Here is a 25,740-nt window from a genome sequence, read left to right on the forward strand (position 1 = left end):
AGGGATTTATATGCCCCCCCCCCCTTTCCTTTCTCAGATGTACCGTGTCGGGGCGGTTTACAGAATCTAAAACTCAATAAAAACCAGTGTATTCCGCAATATAAAACAGGTTAAAAATTTTGAACCACAATCAAACACAGTTGCATCAGCCAAGATTACAGGATCGATAAGGACTTGTAGCCTGCCTCATGCTGGCTACTAGGAGGTGTCAGAAGAGGAACGGAGGGAGGCCAGAGATTTAGATACAGTTGGCCTCAAATGTTGTCCCCGTGGCAGACCTCCGTCTTACAGGCCCTGCGGAACTCAGAAAGTTCGGGCAGGGCTCTGATCTCTCTTGGGAGCTTATCCCACCAGGCATACTCCTTAGCTCTTCCGTTCCCTGCCTTTTCTCCCCAGTTCCTCTACAGTGGATGAGCGATAGGGTTGGGAGAGTCCTGCATAGTGCAGGGGGTTGGACTAGAGCAGGGGTAGTCAACCTGTGGTCCTCCAGATGTTCCTGGACTACAATGGCACCTGGGCGAAGGAGTGCCTTGGAAACTCTCAAGCTTTGGGCGAGAGAATAGTATTGATAAGTGCCTGCTGTTTCTGTATCAAGCAGATTTGACTTCTAACATTTTAGTGTAGTGAGCTACTCTCAATTAAAGCTTTCTTTCTATGGACATTTTGTTGTGAGCTTTGTCAGCACTTGACACTCATGGCAGCCATTTTGTAGCTGACTCCTCCTCTTCTCAAGGTAACCATTTTGGAGATGACTCCTCCCTTAATCATAGCAGCCATTTTGTAGGTGACTCATGGTAGCCATTTGTAGCTGACTCCTCCCCATCCCTAGGTAGCCATTTTGGATATGACTCCTCCCTTATCATGGTAGCCATTTTGTAGCTGGCTCCACCCCTTCCCTAGGCAGGCATTTTGTAGCTGACTCCTCCTCTTCTCATGGCAGACATTTTGTAGCTGACTCCTCCCCTTATCATTGCAGACATTTGGTAGCTGACTCCTCCCCTTCCCTAGGCAGCCATTTTGTATCTGACTCCTCCGCTAATTATGGCAGCCATTTTGGAGATGATTCCTCCCTTAATCATGGTAGCCATTTTGTAGCTGACTCCTTCCCTTCTCATGGCAGCCATTTTGTAGCTGACTCCTCCCCTAATTATGGCAGCCATTTAGGAGATGACTCCTCCCCTTCCCTGGGTAGCCATTTTGGAGATGACGCCTCTCTTAATCATGGCAGCTATTTTGTAGCTGACTCCTCCCCTAATTATGGCAGCCATTTTGTAGCTGGCTTCCCTAGGTTCCCCTTCCCTAGGTAGCCATTTTGTAGCTGACTCCTTCCCTTCTCATGGCAGCCATTTTGTAGCTGACTCCTCCCCTAATTATGGCAGCCATTTAGGAGATGACTCCTCCCCTTCCCTGGGTAGCCATTTTGGAGATGACGCCTCTCTTAATCATGGCAGCTATTTTGTAGCTGACTCCTCCCCTAATTATGGCAGCCATTTTGTAGCTGGCTTCCCTAGGTTCCCCTTCCCTAGGTAGCCATTTTGTAGCTGACTCCTCCCTTTCTCATGGCAGCCATTTTGAAGCTGACTCCTCCCCTTCTCATGGCAGCCATTTGGTAGCTGCCTCATCCCCTTCCCTAGGTAGCCATTTTGTAGCTGACTCCTCTCCTCATGGCAGCCATTTTGTAGCTGGCTCCACCCCTTCTCATGGCAGCCATTTTGTAGATGACTCATACTTTTCCCATGACAGCCATTTTGCAGCTGACTCCTCCCCTTCCCCAGGTAGCCATTTTGCAGCTGACCCCTCCCCTTCTCATGGCAGCCATTTTGTAGCTGGCTCCTCCCCTTCTCATGGTAGCTATTTTGTAGCTAACTCCTCCCCTTCTCATGGCAGCCATTTTGTAGCTGGCTCCTCCCCTTCTCATGGCAGCCATTTTGTAGCTAACCCCTCCCCTTCTCATGGCAGCCATCTTGTAGCTGACTCCTCCCCTTCTCATGGAAGCCATTTTGTAGCTGACTCCTCCCCTTCTCATTGTAGCCATTTTGTAGCTAACCCCTCCCCTTCTCATGGCAGCCATTTTGTAGCTGACTCCTCCCCTTCTCATGGTAGCCATTTTGTAGCTAACTCCTCCCCTTCTCATGGCAGCGATTTTGTAGCTGGCTCCTCCCCTTCTCATGGCAGCCATTTTGTAGCTAACCCCTTCCCTTCTCATGGAATCCATTTTGTAGCTGACTCCTCCCCTTCTCATGGCAGCCATATTGCAGCTGACTCCTCCCCTTGCCTAGGTAGCCATTTTACAGCTGACCCCTCCCCTTCTCATGGCAGCCATTTTGTAGCTGGCTCCTCCCCTTTTCATGGCAGCCATTTTGTAACTGACTCCTCCCCTTCTCATGGGAGCCATTTTGTAGCTGCCTCATCCCCTTCCCTAGGTAGCCATTTTGTAGCTGACTCCTCCCCTTCTCCTGGCAGCCATTTTGTAGCTGGAACCTCCCCTTCTCATGGCAGCCATTTTGTAGCTGGCTCCTCTCCTTCTCATGGCAGCCATTTTGTAACTGAATCCTCTCCTTCTCATGGCAGCCATTTTGTAGCTGCCTCATCCCCTTCCCTAGGTAGCCATTTTGTAGCTAACCCCTCCCCTTCTCATGGCAGCCATTATTTAGCTGGCTCCTCCCCTTCTCATGGCAGCCATTTTGTAGCTGGATCCTCTCCTTCTCATGGCAGCCATTTTGTAACTGACTCCTCCCCTTCTCATGGCAGTCATTTTGTAGCTGCCTCATCCCCTTCCCTAGGTAGCCATTTTGTAGCTGACTCCTCCCCTTCTCATGGCAGCCATTTTGTAGCTGGCTCCTCCCCTTCTCATGGCAGCCATTTTGTAGTTGGCTCCTCCCCTTCTCATGGCAACCATTTTGTAGCTGACTCCTCCCCTTCTTATGGCAGCCATTTTGTAGCTGGCTCCTCCCCTTCTAATGGCAGCCATTTTGTAGCTGGCTCCTCCCCTTCTATTGGCAGCTATTTTGTAGCTGGCTCCTCCCCTTCTCATGGCAGCCATTTTGTAGCTGGCTCCTCCCCTTCTCATGGAAGCCATTTTGTAGCTGACTCCTCCCTTTCTCATGGCAGCCATTTTGTAGCTGGCTCCTACCCTCTCATGGCAGCCATTTTGTAGCTGGCTCCTCCCCTTCTCATGGAAGCCATTTTGTAGTTGTGTCCTCTCCTTCTCATGGCAGCCATTTTGTAACTGAATCCTCCCCTTCTCATGGCAGCCATTTTGTAGCTGCCTCATCCCCTTCCCTAGGTAGCCATTTTGTAGCTGACTCCTCCCCTTCTCATGTCAGCCATTTTGTAGCTGACTCCTTCCCTTCTCATGGTAGCCATTTTGTAGCTGACTCCTCCCCTTCTCATGTCAGCCATTTTGTAGCTGACTCCTCCCCTTCTCATGGTAGCCATTTTGTAGCTAACCCCTCCCCTTCTCATGGAAGCCATTTTGTAGCTGACTCCTCCCCTTGCCTAGGTAGCCATTTTGTAGCTGGCTCCTCCCCTTCTCATGGCAGCCATTATGTAGCTGGCTCCTCCCCTTCTCATGGCAGCCATTTTATAGCTGGCTCCTCTCCTCATGGCAGCCATTTTGTAACTGACTCCTCCCCTTCTCATGGCAGCCATTTTGTAGCTGCCTCATCACCTTCCCTAGGTAGCTATTTTGTAGCTGACTCCTCCCCTTCTCATGGTAGCCATTTTGTAGCTAACCCCTCCCCTTCTCATGGAAGCCATTTTGTAGCTGACTCCTCCCCTTCTCATGGTAGCCATTTTGTAGCTAACCCCTCCCCTTCTCATGGAAGCCATTTTGTAGCTGACTCCTCCCCTTCTCATGGCAGCCATTTTGCAGCTGACTCCTCCCCTTGCCTAGGTAGCCATTTTGCAGCTGACCCCTCCCCTTCTCATGTCAGCCATTTTGTAGCTGGCTCCTCCCCTTCTCATGGCAGCCATTTTGTAACTGACTCCTCCCCTTCTCATGGCAGCCATTTTGTAGCTGGCTCCTCCCCTTCTTATGGGAGCCATTTTGTAGCTGGCTCCTCCCCTTCTGTTCGCAGCCATTTTGTAGCTGAACCCTCCCCTTCTCATGGCAGCCATTTTGTAGCTGCCTCATCCCCTTCCCTAGGTAGCCATTTTGTAGCTGACTCCTCCCCTTCTCATGGCAGCTATTTTGTAGCTGACTCCTCCCCTAATTATGGCAGCCATTTTGTAGCTGGCTTCCCTAGGTTCCCCTTCCCTAGGTAGCCATTTTGTAGCTGACTCCTCCCTTTCTCATGGCAGCCATTTTGAAGCTGACTCCTCCCCTTCTCATGGCAGCCATTTGGTAGCTGCCTCATCCCCTTCCCTAGGTAGCCATTTTGTAGCTGACTCCTCTCCTCATGGCAGCCATTTTGTAGCTGGCTCCACCCCTTCTCATGGCAGCCATTTTGTAGATGACTCATACTTTTCCCATGACAGCCATTTTGCAGCTGACTCCTCCCCTTCCCCAGGTAGCCATTTTGCAGCTGACCCCTCCCCTTCTCATGGCAGCCATTTTGTAGCTGGCTCCTCCCCTTCTCATGGTAGCTATTTTGTAGCTAACCCCTCCCCTTCTCATGGCAGCCATTTTGTAGCTGGCTCCTCCCCTTCTCATGGCAGCCATTTTGTAGCTAACCCCTCCCCTTCTCATGGCAGCCATCTTGTAGCTGACTCCTCCCCTTCTCATGGAAGCCATTTTGTAGCTGACTCCTCCCCTTCTCATTGTAGCCATTTTGTAGCTAACCCCTCCCCTTCTCATGGCAGCCATTTTGTAGCTGACTCCTCCCCTTCTCATGGTAGCCATTTTGTAGCTAACTCCTCCCCTTCTCATGGCAGCGATTTTGTAGCTGGCTCCTCCCCTTCTCATGGCAGCCATTTTGTAGCTAACCCCTTCCCTTCTCATGGAATCCATTTTGTAGCTGACTCCTCCCCTTCTCATGGCAGCCATATTGCAGCTGACTCCTCCCCTTGCCTAGGTAGCCATTTTACAGCTGACCCCTCCCCTTCTCATGGCAGCCATTTTGTAGCTGGCTCCTCCCCTTTTCATGGCAGCCATTTTGTAACTGACTCCTCCCCTTCTCATGGGAGCCATTTTGTAGCTGCCTCATCCCCTTCCCTAGGTAGCCATTTTGTAGCTGACTCCTCCCCTTCTCCTGGCAGCCATTTTGTAGCTGGAACCTCCCCTTCTCATGGCAGCCATTTTGTAGCTGGCTCCTCTCCTTCTCATGGCAGCCATTTTGTAACTGAATCCTCTCCTTCTCATGGCAGCCATTTTGTAGCTGCCTCATCCCCTTCCCTAGGTAGCCATTTTGTAGCTAACCCCTCCCCTTCTCATGGCAGCCATTATTTAGCTGGCTCCTCCCCTTCTCATGGCAGCCATTTTGTAGCTGGATCCTCTCCTTCTCATGGCAGCCATTTTGTAACTGACTCCTCCCCTTCTCATGGCAGTCATTTTGTAGCTGCCTCATCCCCTTCCCTAGGTAGCCATTTTGTAGCTGACTCCTCCCCTTCTCATGGCAGCCATTTTGTAGCTGGCTCCTCCCCTTCTCATGGCAGCCATTTTGTACTTGGCTCCTCCCCTTCTCATGGCAACCATTTTGTAGCTGACTCCTCCCCTTCTTATGGCAGCCATTTTGTAGCTGGCTCCTCCCCTTCTAATGGCAGCCATTTTGTAGCTGGCTCCTCCCCTTCTATTGGCAGCTATTTTGTAGCTGGCTCCTCCCCTTCTCATGGCAGCCATTTTGTAGCTGGCTCCTCCCCTTCTCATGGAAGCCATTTTGTAGCTGACTCCTCCCTTTCTCATGGCAGCCATTTTGTAGCTGGCTCCTACCCTCTCATGGCAGCCATTTTGTAGCTGGCTCCTCCCCTTCTCATGGCAGCCATTTTGTAGTTGTGTCCTCTCCTTCTCATGGCAGCCATTTTGTAACTGAATCCTCCCCTTCTCATGGCAGCCATTTTGTAGCTGCCTCATCCCCTTCCCTAGGTAGCCATTTTGTAGCTGACTCCTCCCCTTCTCATGTCAGCCATTTTGTAGCTGACTCCTTCCCTTCTCATGGTAGCCATTTTGTAGCTGACTCCTCCCCTTCTCATGTCAGCCATTTTGTAGCTGACTCCTCCCCTTCTCATGGTAGCCATTTTGTAGCTAACCCCTCCCCTTCTCATGGAAGCCATTTTGTAGCTGACTCCTCCCCTTGCCTAGGTAGCCATTTTGTAGCTGGCTCCTCCCCTTCTCATGGCAGCCATTATGTAGCTGGCTCCTCCCCTTCTCATGGCAGCCATTTTATAGCTGGCTCCTCTCCTCATGGCAGCCATTTTGTAACTGACTCCTCCCCTTCTCATGGCAGCCATTTTGTAGCTGCCTCATCACCTTCCCTAGGTAGCTATTTTGTAGCTGACTCCTCCCCTTCTCATGGTAGCCATTTTGTAGCTAACCCCTCCCCTTCTCATGGAAGCCATTTTGTAGCTGACTCCTCCCCTTCTCATGGTAGCCATTTTGTAGCTAACCCCTCCCCTTCTCATGGAAGCCATTTTGTAGCTGACTCCTCCCCTTCTCATGGCAGCCATTTTGCAGCTGACTCCTCCCCTTGCCTAGGTAGCCATTTTGCAGCTGACCCCTCCCCTTCTCATGTCAGCCATTTTGTAGCTGGCTCCTCCCCTTCTCATGGCAGCCATTTTGTAACTGACTCCTCCCCTTCTCATGGCAGCCATTTTGTAGCTGGCTCCTCCCCTTCTTATGGGAGCCATTTTGTAGCTGAACCCTCCCCTTCTCATGGCAGCCATTTTGTAGCTGCCTCATCCCCTTCCCTAGGTAGCCATTTTGTAGCTGACTCCTCCCCTTCTCATGGCAGCCATTTTGTAGCTGGCTCCTCCCCTTCTCATGGCAGCCATTTTGTAGTTGGCTCCTCTCCTTCTCATGGCAACCATTTTGTATCTGACTCCTCCCCTTCTCATGGAAGCCATTTTGTAGCTGATTCCTCCCCTTCTCATGGTAGCCATTTTGTAGCTAACCCCTCCCCTTCTCATGGCAGCTATTATGTAGCTGGCTCCTCCCCTTCTCATGGCAGCCATTTTGTAGCTGGCTCCTCCCCTTCTCATGGCAGCCATTTTGTAGCTAACCCCTCCCCTTCGCATGGAAGCCATTTTGTAGCTGACTCCTCCCCTTCTCATGGCAGCCATATTGCAGCTGACTCCTCCCGTTGCCTAGGTAGCCATTTACAGCTGACCCCTCCCCTTCTCATGGCAGCCATTTTGTAGCTGGCTCCTTCCCTTTTCATGGCAGCCATTTTGTAACTGACTCCTCCCCTTCTCATGGCAGCCATTTTGTAGCTGCCTCATCCCCTTCCCTAGGTAGCCATTTTGTAGCTGACTCCTCCCCTTCTCCTGGCAGCCATTTTGTAGCTGGCTCCTCCCCTTCTCATTGCAGCCATTTTGTAGCTGCCTCCTCTCCTTCTCATGGCAGCCATTTTGTAACTGAATCCTCCCCTTCTCATGGCAGCCATTTTGTAGCTGACTCCTACCCTTCTCATGGAAGCCATTTTGTAGCTGACTCCTCCCCTTCTCATGGTAGCCATTTTGTAGCTAACCCCTCCCCTTCTCATGGCAGCCATTATATAGCTGGCTCCTCCCCTTCTCATGGCAGCCATTTTGTAGCTGGCTCCTCTCCTTCTCATGGCAGCCATTTTGTAACTGACTCCTCCCCTTCTCATGGCAGCCATTTTGTAGCTGCCTCATCCCCTTCCCTAGGTAGCCATTTTGTAGCTGATTCCTCCCCTTCTCATGTCAGCCATTTTGTAGCTGACTCCTTCCCTTCTCATCGTAGCCATTTTGTAGCTGACTCCTCCCCTTCTCATGGTAGCCATTTTGTAGCTAACCCCTCCCCTTCTCATGGAAGCCATTTTGTAGCTGACTCCTCCCCTTGCCTAGGTAGCCATTTTGTAGCTGACTCCTCCCCTTCTCATGGAAGCCATTTTGTAGCTGACTCCTCCCCTTCTCATGGCAGCCATTTTGTAGCTGACTCCTCCCCTTCTCATGGCAGCCATTTTGCAGCTGACTCCTCCCCTTGCCTAGGTAGCCATTTTGTAGTTGGCTCCTCTCCTTCTCATAGCAACCATTTTGTAGCTGACTCCTCCCCTTCTCATGGCAGCCATTTTGTAGCTGACTCCTCCCCTTCTCATGGTAGCCATTTTGTAGCTAACCCCTCCCCTTCTCATGGAAGCCATTTTGCAGCTGACCCCTCCCCTTCTCATGGCAGCCATTTTGTAGCTGGCTCCTCCCCTTCTCATGGCAGCCATTTTGTAACTGACTCCTCCCCTTCTCATGGCAGCCATTTTGTAGCTGGCTCCTCCCCTTCTTATGGGAGCCATTTTGTAGCTGGCTCCTCCCCTTCTGTTCGCAGCCATTTTGTAGCTGAACCCTCCCCTTCTCATGGCAGCCATTTTGTAGCTGCCTCATCCCCTTCCCTAGGTAGCCATTTTGTAGCTGACTCCTCCCCTTCTCATGGCAGCCATTTTGTAGCTGGCTCCTCCCCTTCTCATGGCAGCCATTTTGTAGTTGGCTCCTCTCCTTCTCATGGCAACCATTTTGTACCTGACTCCTCCCCTTCTCATGGAAGCCATTTTGTAGCTGATTCCTCCCCTTCTCATGGTAGCCATTTTGTAGCTAACCCCTCCCCTTCTCATGGCAGCTATTATGTAGCTGGCTCCTCCCCTTCTCATGGCAGCCATTTTGTAGCTGGCTCCTCCCCTTCTCATGGCAGCCATTTTGTAGCTAACCCCTCCCCTTCGCATGGAAGCCATTTTGTAGCTGACTCCTCCCCTTCTCATGGCAGCCATATTGCAGCTGACTCCTCCCGTTGCCTAGGTAGCCATTTACAGCTGACCCCTCCCCTTCTCATGGCAGCCATTTTGTAGCTGGCTCCTTCCCTTTTCATGGCAGCCATTTTGTAACTGACTCCTCCCCTTCTCATGGTAGCCATTTTGTAGCTGCCTCATCCCCTTCCCTAGGTAGCCATTTTGTAGCTGACTCCTCCCCTTCTCCTGGCAGCCATTTTGTAGCTGGCTCCTCCCCTTCTCATTGCAGCCATTTTGTAGCTGGCTCCTCTCCTTCTCATGGCAGCCATTTTGTAACTGAATCCTCCCCTTCTCATGGCAGCCATTTTGTAGCTGACTCCTACCCTTCTCATGGAAGCCATTTTGTAGCTGATTCCTCCCCTTCTCATGGTAGCCATTTTGTAGCTAACCCCTCCCCTTCTCATGGCAGCCATTATATAGCTGGCTCCTCCCCTTCTCATGGCAGCCATTTTGTAGCTGGCTCCTCTCCTTCTCATGGCAGCCATTTTGTAACTGACTCCTCCCCTTCTCATGGCAGCCATTTTGTAGCTGCCTCATCCCCTTCCCTAGGTAGCCATTTTGTAGCTGACTCCTCCCCTTCTCATGTCAGCCATTTTGTAGCTGACTCCTTCCCTTCTCATCGTAGCCATTTTGTAGCTGACTCCTCCCCTTCTCATGGTAGCCATTTTGTAGCTAACCCCTCCCCTTCTCATGGAAGCCATTTTGTAGCTGACTCCTCCCCTTGCCTAGGTAGCCATTTTGTAGCTGACTCCTCCCCTTCTCATGGAAGCCATTTTGTAGCTGACTCCTCCCCTTCTCATGGCAGCCATTTTGTAGCTGACTCCTCCCCTTCTCATGGCAGCCATTTTGCAGCTGACTCCTCCCCTTGCCTAGGTAGCCATTTTGTAGTTGGCTCCTCTCCTTCTCATAGCAACCATTTTGTAGCTGACTCCTCCCCTTCTCATGGAAGCCATTTTGTAGCTGACTCCTCCCCTTCTCATGGTAGCCATTTTGTAGCTAACCCCTCCCCTTCTCATGGCAGCCATTATGTAGCTGGATCCTCCCCTTCTCATGGCAGCCATTTTGTAGCTGGCTCCTCTCCTTCTCATGGCAGCCATTTTGTAACTGACTCCTCCCCTTCTCATGGCAGCCATTTTGTAGCTGCCTCATCCCCTTCCCTAGGTAGCCATTTTGTAGCTGACTCCTCCCCTTCTCATGGCAGCCATTTTGTAGCTGGCTCCTCCCCTTCTCATGGCAGCCATTTTGTAGTTGGCTCCTCTCCTTCTCATGGCAACCATTTTGTAGCTGACTCCTCCCCTTCTTATGGCAGCCATTTTGTAGCTGGCTCCTCCCCTTCTAATGGCAGCCATTTTGTAGCTGGCTCCTCCCCTTCTATTGGCAGCTATTTTGTAGCTGGATCCTCCCCTTCTCATGGAAGTCATTTTGTAGCTGAATCCTCCCTTTCTCATGGCAGCCATTTTGTAGCTGACTCCTCCCCTTCTCATGGTAGGCATTTTGTAGCTAACCCCTCCCCTCCTCATGGCAGCCATTTTGTAGCTGACTCCTCCCTCTCTCATGGCAGCCATTTTGTAGGTGCCTCGTCCCCTTCCCTAGGTAGCCATTTTGTAGCTGACTCCTCCCCTTCTCATGGAAGACATTTTGTAGCTGACTCCTCCCCTTCTCATGTCAGCCATTTTGTAGCTGGCTCCTCCCCTTCTCATGTCAGCCATTTTGTAGCTGGCTCCTCTCCTTCTCATGGCAGCCATTTTGTAACTGACTCCTCCCCTTCTCATGGCAGCCATTTTGTAGCTGGCTCCTCCCCTTCTTATGGGAGCCATTTTGTAGCTGGCTCCTCCCCTTCTCATGGCAGCCATTTTGTAGCTGACCCCTCCCCTTCTCATGGCAGCCATTTTGTAGCTGCCTCATCCCCTTCCCTAGCTAGCCATTTTGTAGCTGACTACTCCCCTTCTCATGGCAGCCATTTTCTAGCTGGCTCCTCCCCTTCTCATGGCAGCCATTTTGTAGTTGGCTCCTCTCCTTCTCATGGCAACCATTTTGTAGCTGACTCCTCCCCTTCTCATGGAAGCCATTTTGTAGCTGACTCCTCCCCTTCTCATGGTAGCCATTTTGTAGCTAACCCCTCCCCTTCTCATGGCAGCCATTATGTAGCTGGCTCCTCCCCTTCTCATGGCAGCCATTTTGTAGCTGGCTCCTCTCCTTCTCATGGCAGCCATTTTGTAACTGACTCCTCCCCTTCTCATGGCAGCCATTTTGTAGCTAACCCCTCCCCTTCTCATGGAAGCCATTTTGTAGCTGACTCCTCCCCTTCTCATGGCAGCCATTTTGCAGCTGACTCCTCCCCTTGCCTAGGTAGCCATTTTGCAGCTGACTCCTCCCCTTCTCATGGTAGCCATTTTGTAGCTGGCTCCTCCACTTCTCATGGTAGCCATTTTGTAGCTGGCTCCTCCCCTTCTCATGGCAGCCATTTTGTAGCTGGCTCCTCTCCTCATGGCAGCCATTTTGTAACTGACTCCTCCCCTTCTCATGGTAGCCATTTTGTAGCTAACCCCTCCCCTTCTCATGGAAGCCATTTTGTAGCTGACTCCTCCCCTTCTCATGGCAGCCATTTTGCAGCTGACTCCTCCCCTTGCCTAGGTAGCCATTTTGCAGCTGACCCCTCCCCTTCTCATGGCAGCCATTTTGTAGGTGGCTCCTCCCCTTCTTATGGCAGCCATTTTGTAGCTGGCTCCTCTCCTCATGGCAGCCATTTTGTAACTGACTCCTCCCCTTCTCATGGCAGCCATTTTGCAGCTGACTCCTCCCCTTCTCATGGCAGCCATTTTGTACCTTGCTCCTCCCCTTCTGATGGAAGCCATTTTGTAGCTGGTTCCTCCCCTTCTCATGGCAGCCATTTTGTAGCTGACTGCTCCCTTTCTCATGGCAGCCATCTTGTACCTTGCTCCTCCCTTTCTCATGGAAGCCATTTTGTAGCTGATTCCTCCCTTTTTCATGGCAGCCATTTTGTGGCTGACTCCTCCCCTTCTCATGGTAGGCATTTTGTAGCTAACCCCTCCCCTCCTCATGACAGCCATTTTGTAGCTGACTCCTCCCTCTCTCATGGCAGCCATTTTGTAGCTGCCTCATCCCCTTCCCTAGGTAGCCATTTTGTAGCTGACTCCTCCCCTTCTCATGGAAGCCATTTTGTAGCTGACTCCTCCCCTTCTCATGGTAGCCATTTTGTAGCTAACCCCTCCCCTTCTCATGTCAGCCATTTTGCAGCTGACTCCTCCCCTTGCCTAGGTAGCCATTTTGCAGCTGACCCCTCCCCTTCTCATGGTAGCCATTTTGTAGCTAACCCCTCCCCTTCTCATGGCAGCCATTATGTAGCTGGCTCCTCCCCTTCTCATGGCAGCCATTTTGTAACTGACTCTTCCCCTTCTCATGGTAGCCATTTTGTAGCTAACCCCTCCCCTTCTCATGGAAGCCATTTTGTAGCTAACCCCTCCCCTTCTCATGGAAGCCATTTTGTAGCTGACTCCTCCCCTTCTCATGGCAGCCATTTTGCAGCTGACTCCTCCCCTTGCCTAGGTAGCCATTTTGCAGCTGACTCCTCCCCTTCTCATGGTAGCAATTTTGTAGCTAACCCCTCCCCTTCTCATGGCAGCCATTATGTAGCTGGCTCCTCCCCTTCTCATGGCAGCCATTTTGTAGCTGGCTCCTCTCCTTCTCATTGCAGCCATTTTGCAGCTGACTCCTCCCCTTGCCTAGGTAGCCATTTTGCAGCTGACCCCTCCCCTTCTCATGGCAGCCATTTTGTAGGTGGCTCCTCCCCTTCTCATGGCAGCCATTTTGTAGCTGGCTCCTCTCCTCATGGCAGCCATTTTGTAACTGACTCCTCCCCTTCTCATGGCAGCCATTTTGCAGCTGACTCCTCCCCTTCTCATGGCAGCCATTTTGTACCTTGCTCCTCCCCTTCTGATGGAAGCCATTTTGTAGCTGGTTCCTCCCCTTCTCATGGCAGCCATTTTGTAGCTGACTGCTCCCTTTCTCATGGCAGCCATCTTGTACCTTGCTCCTCCCTTTCTCATGGAAGCCATTTTGTAGCTGACTCCTCCCTTTTTCATGGCAGCCATTTTGTGGCTGACTCCTCCCCTTCTCATGGTAGGCATTTTGTAGCTAACCCCTCCCCTCCTCATGACAGCCATTTTGTAGCTGACTCCTCCCTCTCTCATGGCAGCCATTTTGTAGCTGCCTCATCCCCTTCCCTAGGTAGCCATTTTGTAGCTGACTCCTCCCCTTCTCATGGAAGCCATTTTGTAGCTGACTCCTCCCCTTCTCATGGTAGCCATTTTGTAGCTAACCCCTCCCCTTCTCATGTCAGCCATTTTGCAGCTGACTCCTCCCCTTGCCTAGGTAGCCATTTTGCAGCTGACCCCTCCCCTTCTCATGGTAGCCATTTTGTAGCTAACCCCTCCCCTTCTCATGGCAGCCATTATGTAGCTGGCTCCTCCCCTTCTCATGGCAGCCATTTTGTAACTGACTCTTCCCCTTCTCATGGTAGCCATTTTGTAGCTAACCCCTCCCCTTCTCATGGAAGCCATTTTGTAGCTAACCCCTCCCCTTCTCATGGAAGCCATTTTGTAGCTGACTCCTCCCCTTCTCATGGCAGCCATTTTGCAGCTGACTCCTCCCCTTGCCTAGGTAGCCATTTTGCAGCTGACTCCTCCCCTTCTCATGGTAGCAATTTTGTAGCTAACCCCTCCCCTTCTCATGGCAGCCATTATGTAGCTGGCTCCTCCCCTTCTCATGGCAGCCATTTTGTAGCTGGCTCCTCTCCTCATGGCAGCCATTTTGTAACTGACTCCTCCCCTTCTCATGGTAGCCATTTTGTAGCTAACCCCTCCCCTTCTCATGGAAGCCATTTTGTAGCTAACCCCTCCCCTTCTCATGGAAGCCATTTTGCAGCTGACTCCTCCCCTCGCCTAGGTAGCCATTTTGCAGCTGACCCCTCCCCTTCTTATGGCAGCCATTTTGTAGGTGGCTCCTCCCCTTGCCTAGGTAGCCATTTTGCAGCTGACCCCTCCCCTTCTTATGGCAGCCATTTTGTAGGTGGCTCCTCCCCTTCTCATGGCAGCCATTTTGTAGCTGGCTCCTCCCCTTCTCATGGAATCCATTTTGTAGCTGACTCCTCCCTTTCTCCTGGCAGCCATTTTGTAGCTGACTCCTCCCCTTCTCATGGAAGGCATTTTGTAGCTAACCCCTCCCCTCCTCATGGCAGCCATTTTGTAGCTGACTCCTCCCTCTCTCATGGCAGCCATTTTGTAGCTAACCCCTCCCCTTCTCATGGAAGCCATTTTGTAGCTCACTCCTCCCCTTCTCATGGCAGCCATTTTGCAGCTGACTCCTCCCCTTGCCTAGGTAGCCATTTTGCAGCTGACACCTCCCCTTCTCATGGCAGCCATTTTGTAGGTGGCTCCTCCCCTTCTCATGGCAGCCATTTTGTAGCTGGCTCCTCTCCTCATGGCAGCCATTTTGTAACTGACTCCTCCCCTTCTCATGGCAGCCATTTTGCAGCTGACCCCTCCCCTTCTCATGTCAGCCATTTTGTAGCTGGCTCCTCCCCTTCTCATGTCAGCCATTTTGTAGCTGCCTCCTCTCCTTCTCATGGCAGCCATTTTGTAACTGACTCCTCCCCTTCTCATGGCAGCCATTTTGTAGCTGGCTCCTCCCCTTCTTATGGGAGCCATTTTGTAGCTGGATCCTCCCCTTCTCATGGCAGCCATTTTGTAGCTGCCTCATCCCCTTCCCTAGGTAGCCATTTTGTAGCTGACTCCTCCCCTTCTCATGGCAGCCATTTTGTAGCTGGCTCCTCCCCTTCTCATGGCAGCCATTTTGTAGTTGGCTCCTCTCCTTCTCATGGCAACCATTTTGTAGCTAACCCCTCCCCTTCTCATGGAAGCCATTTTGTAGCTGACTCCTCCCCTTCTCATGGCAGCCATTTTGCAGCTGACTCCTCCACTTGCCTAGGTAGCCATTTTGCAGCTGACCCCTCCCCTTCTCATGGCAGCCATTTTGTAGGTGGCTCCTCCCCTTCTCATGGCAGCCATTTTGTAGCTGGCTCCTCTCCTCATGGCAGCCATTTTGTAACTGACTCCTCCCCTTCTCATGGCAGCCATTTTGCAGCTGACTCCTCCCCTTCTCATGGCAGCCATTTTGTACCTTGCTCCTCCCCTTCTGATGGAAGCCATTTTGTAGCTGGTTCCTCCCCTTCTCATGGCAGCCATTTTGTAGCTGACTGCTCCCTTTCTCATGGCAGCCATTTTGTACCTTGCTCCTCCCCTTCTCATGGAAGCCATTTTGTAGCTGACTCCTCCCTTTCTCATTGCAGCCATTTTGTAGCTGACTCCTCCCCTTCTCATGGTAGGCATTTTGTAGCTAACCCCTCCCCTCCTCATGGCAGCCATTTTGTAGCTGACTCCTCCCTCTATCATGGCAGCCATTTTGTAGCTGCCTCATCCCCTTCCCTAGGTAGCCATTTTGTAGCTGACTCCTCCCCTTCTCATGGAAGCCATTTTGTAGCTGACTCCTCCCCTTCTCATGGTAGCCATTTTGTAGCTAACCCCTCCCCTTCTCATGTCAGCCATTTTGCAGCTGACTCCTCCCCTTGCCTAGGTAGCCATTTTGCAGCTGACCCCTCCCCTTCTCATGGCAGCCATTTTGTAGGTGGCTCCTCCCCTTCTCATGGCAGCCATTTTGTAGCTGGCTCCTCTCCTCATGGCAGCCATTTTGTAACTGACTCCTCCCCTTCTCATGGCAGCCATTTTGTAACTGACTCCTCCCCTTCTCATGGCAGCCATTTTGTAGCTGGCTCCTCCCCTTCTTATGGGAGCCATTTTGTAGCTGGATCCTCCCCTTCTCATGGCAGCCATTTTGTAGCTGCCTCATCCCCTTCCCTAGGTAGCCATTTTGTAGCTGACTCCTCCCCTTCTCATGGCAGCCATTTTGTAGCTGGCTCCTCCCCTTCTCATGGCAGCCATTTTGTAGTTGGCTCCTCTCCTTCTCATGGCAACCATTTTGTAGCTAACCCCTCCCCTTCTCATGGAAGCCATTTTGTAGCTGACTCCTCCCCTTCTCATGGCAGCCATTTTGTACCTTGCTCCTCCCCTTCTGATGGAAGCCATTTTGTAGCTGGTTCCTCCCCTTCTCATGGCAGCCATTTTGTAGCTGACTGCTCCCTTTCTCATGGCAGCCATTTTGTACCTTGCTCCTCCCCTTCTCATGGAAGCCATTTTGTAGCTGACTCCTCCCCTTCTCATGGTAGGCATTTTGTAGCTAACCCCTCCCCTCCTCATGGCAGCCATTTTGTAGCTGACTCCTCCCTCTCTCATGGCAGCCATTTTGTAGCTGCCTCATCCCCTTCCCTAGGTAGCCATTTTGTAGCTGACTCCTCCCCTTCTCATGGAAGCCATTTTGTAGCTGACTCCTCCCCTTCTCATGGTAGCCATTTTGTAGCTAACCCCTCCCCTTCTCATGTCAGCCATTTTGCAGCTGACTCCTCCCCTTGCCTAGGTAGTCATTTTACAGCTGACCCCTCCCCTTCTCATGATAGCCAATTTGTAGCTAACCCCTCCCCTTCTCATGGCAGCCATTATGTAGCTGGCTCCTCCCCTTCTCATGGCAGCCATTTTGTAACTGACTCTTCCCCTTCTCATGGTAGCCATTTTGTAGCTAACCCCTCCCCTTCTCATGGAAGCCATTTTGTAGCTAACCCCTCCCCTTCTCATGGAAGCCATTTTGTAGCTGACTCCTCCCCTTCTCATGGCAGCCATTTTGCAGCTGACTCCTCCCCTTGCCTAGGTAGCCATTTTGCAGCTGACTCCTCCCCTTCTCATGGTAGCAATTTTGTAGCTAACCCCTCCCCTTCTCATGGCAGCCATTATGTAGCTGGCTCCTCCCCTTCTCATGGCAGCCATTTTGTAGCTGGCTCCTCTCCTCATGGCAGCCATTTTGTAACTGACTCCTCCCCTTCTCATGGTAGCCATTTTGTAGCTAACCCCTCCCCTTCTCATGGAAGCCATTTTGTAGCTAACCCCTCCCCTTCTCATGGAAGCCATTTTGCAGCTGACTCCTCCCCTTGCCTAGGTAGCCATTTTGCAGCTGACCCCTCCCCTTCTTATGGCAGCCATTTTGTAGGTGGCTCCTCCCCTTGCCTAGGTAGCCATTTTGCAGCTGACCCCTCCCCTTCTCATGGCAGCCATTTTGTAGGTGGCTCCTCCCCTTCTCATGGCAGCCATTTTGTAACTGACTCCTCCCCTTCTCATGTCAGCCATTTTGCAGCTGACCCCTCCCCTTCTCATGACAGCCATTTTGTAGCTGGCTCCTCCCCTTCTCATGGCAGCCATTTTGTAGCTGCCTCCTCTCCTTCTCATGGCAGCCATTTTGTAACTGACTCCTCCCATTCTCATGGCAGCCATTTTGTAGCTGGCTCCTCCCCTTCTTATGGGAGCCATTTTGTAGCTGGATCCTCCCCTTCTCATGGCAGCCATTTTGTAGCTGCCTCATCCCCTTCCTTAGGTAGCCATTTTGTAGCTGACTCCTCCCCTTCTCATGGCAGCCATTTTGTAGCTGGCTCCTCCCCTTCTCATGGCAGCCATTTTGTAGTTGGCTCCTCTCCTTCTCATGGCAACCATTTTGTAGCTAACCCCTCCCCTTCTCATGGAAGCCATTTTGTAGCTGACTCCTCCCCTTCTCATGGCAGCCATTTTGCAGCTGACTCCTCCCCTTGCCTAGGTAGCCATTTTGCAGCTGACCCCTCTTCTTCTCATGGCAGCCATTTTGTAGGTGGCTCCTCCCCTTCTCATGGCAGCCATTTTGTAGCTGGCTCCTCTCCTCATGGCAGCCATTTTGTAACTGACTCCTCCCCTTCTCATGGCAGCCATTTTGCAGCTGACTCCTCCCCTTCTCATGGCAGCCATTTTGTACCTTGCTCCTCCCCTTCTGATGGAAGCCATTTTGTAGCTGGTTCCTCCCCTTCTCATGGCAGCCATTTTGTAGCTGACTGCTCCCTTTCTCATGGCAGCCATTTTGTACCTTGCTCCTCCCCTTCTCATGGAAGCCATTTTGTAGCTGACTCCTCCCTTTCTCATGGCAGCCGTTTTGTAGCTGACTCCTCCCCTTCTCATGGTAGGCATTTTGTAGCTAAACCCTCCCCTCCTCATGGCAGCCATTTTGTAGCTGACTCCTCCCTCTCTCATGGCAGCCATTTTGTAGCTGCCTCATCCCCTTCCCTAGGTAGCCATTTTGTAGCTGACTCCTCCCCTTCTCATGGAAGCCAATTTGTAGCTGACTCCTCCCCTTCTCATGGTAGCCATTTTGTAGCTAACCCCTCCCCTTCTCATGTCAGCCATTTTGCAGCTGACTGCTCCCCTTGCCTAGGTAGCCATTTTACAGCTGACCCCTCCCCTTCTCATGATAGCCAATTTGTAGCTAACCCCTCCCCTTCTCATGGCAGCCATTATGTAGCTGGCTCCTCCCCTTCTCATGGCAGCCATTTTGTAACTGACTCTTCCCCTTCTCATGGCAGCCATTATGTAGCTGGCTCCTCCCCTTCTCATGGCAGCCATTTTGTAACTGACTCTTCCCCTTCTCATGGTAGCCATTTTGTAGCTAACCCCTCCCCTTCTCATGGAAGCCATTTTGTAGCTAACCCCTCCCCTTCTCATGGAAGCCATTTTGTAGCTGACTCCTCCCCTTCTCATGGCAGCCATTTTGCAGCTGACTCCTCCCCTTGCCTAGGTAGGCATTTTGCAGCTGACTCCTCCCCTTCTCATGGTAGCAATTTTGTAGCTAACCCCTCCCCTTCTCATGGCAGCCATTATGTAGCTGGCTCCTCCCCTTCTCATGGCAGCCATTTTGTAGCTGGCTCCTCTCCTTCTCATGGCAGCCATTTTGTAACTGACTCCTCCCCTTCTCATGGTAGCCATTTTGTAGCTAACCCCTCCCCTTCTCATGGAAGCCATTTTGCAGCTGACTCCTCCCCTTGCCTAGGTAGCCATTTTGCAGCTGACCCCTCCCCTTCTTATGGCAGCCATTTTGTAGGTGGCTCCTCCCCTTCTCATGGCAGCCATTTTGTAGCTGGCTCCTCTCCTCATGGCAGCCATTTTGTAACTGACTCCTCCCCTTCTCATGGCAGCCATTTTGCAGCTGACTCCTCCCCTTCTCATGGCAGCCATTTTGTACCTTGCTCCTCCCCTTCTGATGGAAGCCATTTTGTAGCTGGCTCCTCCCCTTCTCATGGCAGCCATTTTGTAGCTGACTGCTCCCTTTTTCATGGCAACCATTTTGTACCTTGCTCCTCCCCTTCTCATGGAAGCCATTTTGTAGCTGACTCCTCCCTTTCTCCTGGCAGCCATTTTGTAGCTGACTCCTCCCCTTCTCATGGTAGGCATTTTGTAGCTAACCCCTCCCCTCCTCATGGCAGCCATTTTGTAGCTGACTCCTCCCTCTCTCATGGCAGCCATTTTGTAGCTAACCCCTCCCCTTCCCATGGAAGCCATTTTGTAGCTGACTCCTCCCCTTCTCATGGCAGCCATTTTGCAGCTGACTCCTCCCCTTGCCTAGGTAGCCATTTTGCAGCTGACCCCTCCCCTTCTCATGGCAGCCATTTTGTAGGTGGCTCCTCCCCTTCTCATGGCAGCCATTTTGTAGCTGGCTCCTCTCCTCATGGCAGCCATTTTGTAACTGACTCCTCCCCTTCTCATGGCAGCCATTTTGCAGCTGACCCCTCCCCTTCTCATGTCAGCCATTTTGTAGCTGGCTCCTCCCCTTCTCATGTCAGCCATTTTGTAGCTGCCTCCTCTCCTTCTCATGGCAGCCATTTTGTAACTGACTCCTCCCCTTCTCATGGCAGCCATTTTGTAGCTGGCTCCTCCCCTTCTCATGGCAGCCATTTTGTAGCTGACCCCTCCCCTTCTCATGGTAGCCATTTTGTAGCTGCCTCATCCCCTTCCCTAGGTAGCCATTTTGTAGCTGACTCCTCCCCTTCTCATGGCAGCCATTTTGTAGCTGGCTCCTCCCCTTCTCATGGCAGCCATTTTGTAGTTGGCTCCTCTCCTTCTCATGGCAACCATTTTGTAGCTGGCTCCTCCCCTTCTTATGGGAGCCATTTTGTAGCTGGCTCCTCCCCTTCTCATGGCAGCCATTTTGTAGCTGACCCCTCCCCTTCTCATGGTAGCCATTTTGTAGCTGGCTCCTCCCCTTCTCATGGCAGCCGTTTTGTAACTGACTCCTCCCCTTCTCATGGCTGCCATTTTGTAGCTAACCCCTCCCCTTCTCATGGAAGCCATTTTGTAGCTGACTCCTCCCCTTCTCATGGTAGCCATTTTGTAGCTAATCTCTCCCCTTCTCATGGCAGCCATTATGTAGCTGGCTCCTCCCCTTCTTATGGCAGCCATTTTGTAGCTGGCTCCTCTCCTCATGGCAGCCATTTTGTAACTGACTCCTCCCCTTCTCATGGTAGCCATTTTGTAGCTAACCCCTCCCCTTCTCATGGAAGCCATTTTGTAGCTGACTCCTCCCCTTCTCATGGCAGCCATTTTGCAGCTGACTCCTCCCCTTGCCTAGGTAGCCATTTTGCAGCTGACCCCTCCCCTTCTCATGGCAGCCATTTTGTAGGTGGCTCCTCCCCTTCTCATGGCAGCCATTTTGTAGCTGGCTCCTCTCCTCATGGCAGCCATTTTGTAGCTGACTGCTCCCTTTCTCATGGCAGCCATTTTGTACCTTGCTCCTCCCCTTCTCATGGAAGCCATTTTGTAGCTGACTCCTCCCTTTCTCCTGGCAGCCATTTTGTAGCTGACTCCTCCCCTTCTCATGGTAGGCATTTTGTAGCTAACCCCTCCCCTCCTCATGGCAGCCATTTTGTAGCTGACTCCTCCCTCTCTCATGGCAGCCATTTTGTAGCTAACCCCTCCCCTTCTCATGGAAGCCATTTTGTAGCTGACTCCTCCCCTTCTCATGGCAGCCATTTTGCAGCTGACTCCTCCCCTTGCCTAGGTAGCCATTTTGCAGCTGACCCCTCCCCTTCTCATGGCAGCCATTTTGTAGGTGGCTCCTCCCCCTCTCATGGCAGCCATTTTGTAGCTGGCTCCTCTCCTCATGGCAGCCATTTTGCAGCTGACTCCTCCCCTTCTCATGGCAGCCATTTTGTAGCTGGCTCCTCCCCTTCTCATGTCAGCCATTTTGTAGCTGCCTCCTCTCCTTCTCATGGCAGCCATTTTGTAACTGACTCCTCCCCTTCTCATGGCAGCCATTTTGTAGCTGGCTCCTCCCCTTCTTATGGGAGCCATTTTGTAACTGGCTCCTCCCCTTCTCATGGCAGCCATTTTGTAGCTGACCCCTCCTTTTCTCATGGCAGCCATTTTGTAGCTGCCTCATCCCCTTCCCTAGGTAGCCATTTTGTAGCTGACTCCTCCCCTTCTCATGGCAGCCATTTTGTGGTTGGCTCCTCCCCTTCTCATGGCAGCCATTTTGTAGTTGGCTCCTCTCCTTCTCATGGCAACCATTTTGTAGCTGACTCCTCCCCTTCTCATGGAAGCCATTTTGTAGCTGACTCCTCCCCTTCTCATGGTAGCCATTTTGTAGCTAACCCCTCCCCTTCTCATGGCAGCCATTATGTAGCTGGCTCCTCCCCTTCTCATGGCAGCCATTTTGTAGCTGGCTCCTCTCCTTCTCAGGGCAGCCATTTTGTAACTGACTCCTCCCCTTCTCATGGCTGCCATTTTGTAGCTAACCCCTCCCCTTCTCATGGAAGCCATTTTGTAGCTGACTCCTCCCCTTCTCAAGGCAGCCATTTTGCAGCTGACTCCTCCCCTTGCCTAGGTAGCCATTTTGCAGCTGACTCCTCCCCTTCTCATGGTAGCCATTTTGTAGCTAACCCCTCCCCTTCTCATGGCAGCCATTATGTAGCTGGCTCCTCCCCTTCTCATGGCAGCCATTTTGTAGCTGACTCCTCCCTCTCTCATGGTAGCCATTTTGTAGCTGCCTCATCCCGTTCCCTAGGTAGCCATTTTGTAGCTGACTCCTCCCCTTCTCATGGAAGCCATTTTGTAGCTGACTGCTCCCCTTCTCATGGAAGCCATTTTGTAGCTGACACCTCCCCTTCTCATGGCAGCCACTTTGTAGCTGATTCCTCCTTTTCTCATGGCAGCCATTTTGTAGCTGACCCTCCTCTTCTCATGGCAGCCATTTTCCAGCTGACTCCTACCCTTCCCTACGTAGCCATTTTGCAGCTGACCCCTCCCCTTCTCATGGCAGCCATTTTGTAGCTGACTCCCCCCTTCCCATGGCAGCCATTTTGTAGCTCACTCCTCTCCTTCTCATGGCAGTCATTTTGTAGCTGACTCCTAACCATCCCATGGCAGCCATTTTGTAGCTGGCTCCTCCCTTTCTCATGGCAGCCATTTTGTAGTTGGCTCCTCTCCTTCTCATGGCAGCCATTTTGTAGCTGACTCCTCCCCTTCCCATGGCAGCCATTTTGTAGCTTTCTCCTCCCCTTCTCATGGCAGACATTTTGTACTTGACTCCTCCCCTTTCCTAGGTAGTCATTTTGGAGATTACCCCTCCCTTCATCATGTCAGCCATTTTGTAGCTGACTCCTCCCCTTCCCTAGGCAACCATTTTGTACCTGACTCTTCCCCTTCTCATGAAGCCATTTTGTAGTTGACTCTTCCCATAATTATGGCAGCCATTTTGTAGCTGACTCCTCTCTTAAATGTAGTCCATGAATATCTGGAGGACCACAGGTTGACTACCCCTGGACTAGAGGACCCAGGAGGTCCCTTCCAATTCTGTTATTCTATGATTCTGTATGTGGGAAAGAGAAATCTGATTTTTCTCATTTGTTGGAACTCTAAGGAAGACAAAGATTTTCAAATGCAGACCTGGTCCCAATGGGAAGAAGGGCGTGGTTGGCCCAGGCAGAGCATTCCACATTTATTAATGAATTATCCTATTGCTCACCGTGCCTGTTTCTCTTCCCACTCCCCCAGGGCTGCAGACAGAGAAAACGCACCCTTGTTAAAGTCTGCCGAGAATGCTAACATTCAGCCCAATCCGGGCCTCATCCTGCGAGCAGAGCCTACAGTTACCAACATCCTCAAAGTAGGTCCTCTCCTGCTGGGGCCGTGCTGTGTACGATCTTATGGATCTATCTATCTTAATATTCAGTGGACTGGTTTCTTTTGGAACGGCATCGGAGGAAATACCTTGCGGCTGTGTTTTGCACACCTGTGATAGGTAGTGGGGACTCTGCTTTTGCCGTGTTGCGAGCCCGTCCTTCACAGACGCAAAGCCTGTGGCTGCATCGTTAGGGAGCTGGGAACCCTCTTCCCCTTCTCCAGGTGCCCGTGGCTTTTCCCCTGGTGTTTTGGGCAGCATTGCTGGCGGCCAATCATCGCCAGCAACCTCCGCCCCCCCCCCCCCCTGTTTTTAGGCTAATCCTCTGTCCCTCCCCGTTTTCAGACAATGGATTCGGACCACTCCAAGTCACCTGAAGGGCTCCTGGGCGTCCTGGGACACATGCTGTCCGGGAAGAGCCTGGATTTATTACTGGCAGCCGCGGCGGCGACGGGAAAGCTGAAATCTTTCGCTCAGAAGTTTATCAAGTGAGTCGGTGTGTGTCTGCGGGGGCAGAGGCCCTGCCGAGGGAGATAAAGTCCTCTCCAAGAGTAGTGAGCAAAGATTCTCCAAAACGACAGGGTTATTCGTTTCCAACGTATATATTCAATAGAAAGGATTCTGAAACCTTCAGCTATTTTCCCATCCTGAGCTGGCCACCCCCCTCCCTTTCGAGGAGCTAGCCGGCTCCTTCCCTGCCACTGCCCGGGTATGCGCGACGCTCAACCAGCCTGGCTCTCTGAACCTCCCTTCCTCTCCCAGGCGCAATTCAACAAAGTCTGGAATAAATGGACTCTCCATCATTAATCCTTGAAGCGGCCTCGTAATGAGCAAGGGGCTGAGCTGGCTGATTCGTTCTTGCATTCTCCCCTTCCCCTTCCCCTGTCCGGGCACATTAGAGCTCCCGTCGCACAGGTGGGGAAACCGATGCTGTGAATTAGGTTTGGCAGCTTCAGCAGGATGGTAGGATGCAGTTGGCCACTGTAGGTGCCCAATAGCAGTGCCCCCCCCTCCAGTTAGCTCAGCCCCCTTAGCCCCCCTTCCCTGACAGAGTGCAGCGGGAGCAACTCGCACAGGTGTGTCACCTTAGTTTTATCACAATAAAACCAGAGTCCAGGAGCACCTTTAAGACCAACAAAGATTTATTCAAGGCATGAGCTTTCGAATGCAAGCACCCTTCTTCTTGCACTCAAAAGCTCCCGCCTCGAATAAATCTTTGTTGGTCTTAAAGGGGCTCCTGGACTCTGGTTTTATTGTGCTGCTTCAGACCAACACGGCTACTCATTTGAATCTAACCTTAGTTTTATCGTTTTCTTTCTGATAATAGATTTTTTTTTCATTTTGAAAGAAATATAATACAACCAGTAAATAAAACTTGCACTGTAAAACTGCTAGGTTCTCCTTTTACATCCATTTTTAATTGCTCAATTCTTTTAAGTTCTGATATTATCTTGATCCTGCTTTTTCATATCCAAATAAGCCATATTTGAGTGCTGTCAACCTTTTATTATTGGTGCAGCATTTAAGAGTGGCAACATCTAATCTAGCGAGCTGGGTTTGACTCCCCGCTTCTCCACACACAGCAAGCTGGGTGACCTTGGGCTTGTCACAGTCCTCATAGAGCTGCTCTCACAGAGCAGTCCTGTCAGAGCTCTCTTAGGCCCACCTACCTTCCAAGACATCTGCTGTAGAGAGAGGTGTTTGCAAGCTGCTTTGAGACTCCTTCCGGCAGTGAGAAGCAGGGTATAAAAACCAACTCTTCTTATTTTTCAAAAACAAAACGCTGCTTCCTGGCCTTAGTTTGCCTTGAATCTGCTCTGTAAAATGGGTATAATTAAAGCCTACCTGATGTTTCTTGTTAAAAGTCCTATAGCAATTATTTCTTTTTTGGGGGGGGAGGGGAGTGGGGAGCAGGCATACCTGAGAAGCAGTTTAGGATATCTGCTTTGCTTTCTGGTGTCCAAAGTCACTGTCTTCCTTTTCCTCTCCTCCCCCCCTTCCTCATTTTAGGCTCAACGAATTTACCAAGCAGATAAACCTCGAGGGCTGTAAGTTCTTTTTTTCCCTCTTTTTGCTGCTCCTGCTCCTGCTTCCCTGTGACTCCAGGCTTTCGGGGGTTAACTAGCGAGATGCGTGGGGCAGGGTTGGTTGGAGGGGGGCACAGTGCCTGGCAGCGTGGGCTGTGCCAGCCGGGCATTCCCCAGGCAACAAGGGGGGTATTGAAGTCGCCACTGGGGTCTCTTTGTCCTCTTCTTTTCCCGCGCAGCCCATTCTCCTCCGATTAATACTTAATTTGCACCGTTGGGGGAGGGGAATGTGGGTCCCGGGAGGGAAAGGGTTTGCTTTCGGCTGCGTAGGTTTCCCAGCATCCGGGTCCAGCTGGCGTCCGGTGGATGGAGTGATGCTTGAATCGTCCCGTCTTTTTCCCACCCCCAAGATAAGGACGCTGAATTGCATGTGATTAGACAAAGGACTTCTGACCTTCCACTGGACAATTGGGAGAAGGGGCTCCCAGCCAGCTGCAGATTTGTGTGTGCGTGCCTTTGGTGCTATCGTTGGCTTTTTGAGATGCAGGGCTTTAAGAATGGTTAACCCCCTTTCATCCCCAGAAGCTCCACCTTAAGAGTTCAAAAACCTGACAAGCAGGGCCTGAGCAGGACCTTCGACAGGTCCTGGGGCAGGACTCTCTTGGGTTTTCGGT

At 51.6% G+C, this 25,740-nt stretch overlaps 1 protein-coding gene across 7 annotated transcripts in view; it reads left to right on the forward strand.

Moving 5' to 3' along the window:
* The window catches only part of MED24 (mediator complex subunit 24), a 66,830-nt gene that overhangs the window by 25,333 nt on the left and 15,757 nt on the right, over positions 1–25,740 (forward strand). For all 7 annotated transcript variants that reach the window (XM_077312856.1, XM_077312857.1, XM_077312859.1 and 4 more), the window contains exons 13-15: positions 22,913–23,024; positions 23,385–23,527; positions 25,050–25,087. In XM_077312856.1, the coding sequence (XP_077168971.1) occupies positions 22,913–23,024; positions 23,385–23,527; positions 25,050–25,087 (293 nt within the window). The remainder of the gene's footprint in view (positions 1–22,912; positions 23,025–23,384; positions 23,528–25,049; positions 25,088–25,740) is intronic.

This window comes from Paroedura picta, chromosome 16, assembly GCF_049243985.1.
Source record: "Paroedura picta isolate Pp20150507F chromosome 16, Ppicta_v3.0, whole genome shotgun sequence".
In the NCBI taxonomy this organism is placed as follows: Eukaryota; Metazoa; Chordata; class Lepidosauria; order Squamata; family Gekkonidae; genus Paroedura; species Paroedura picta.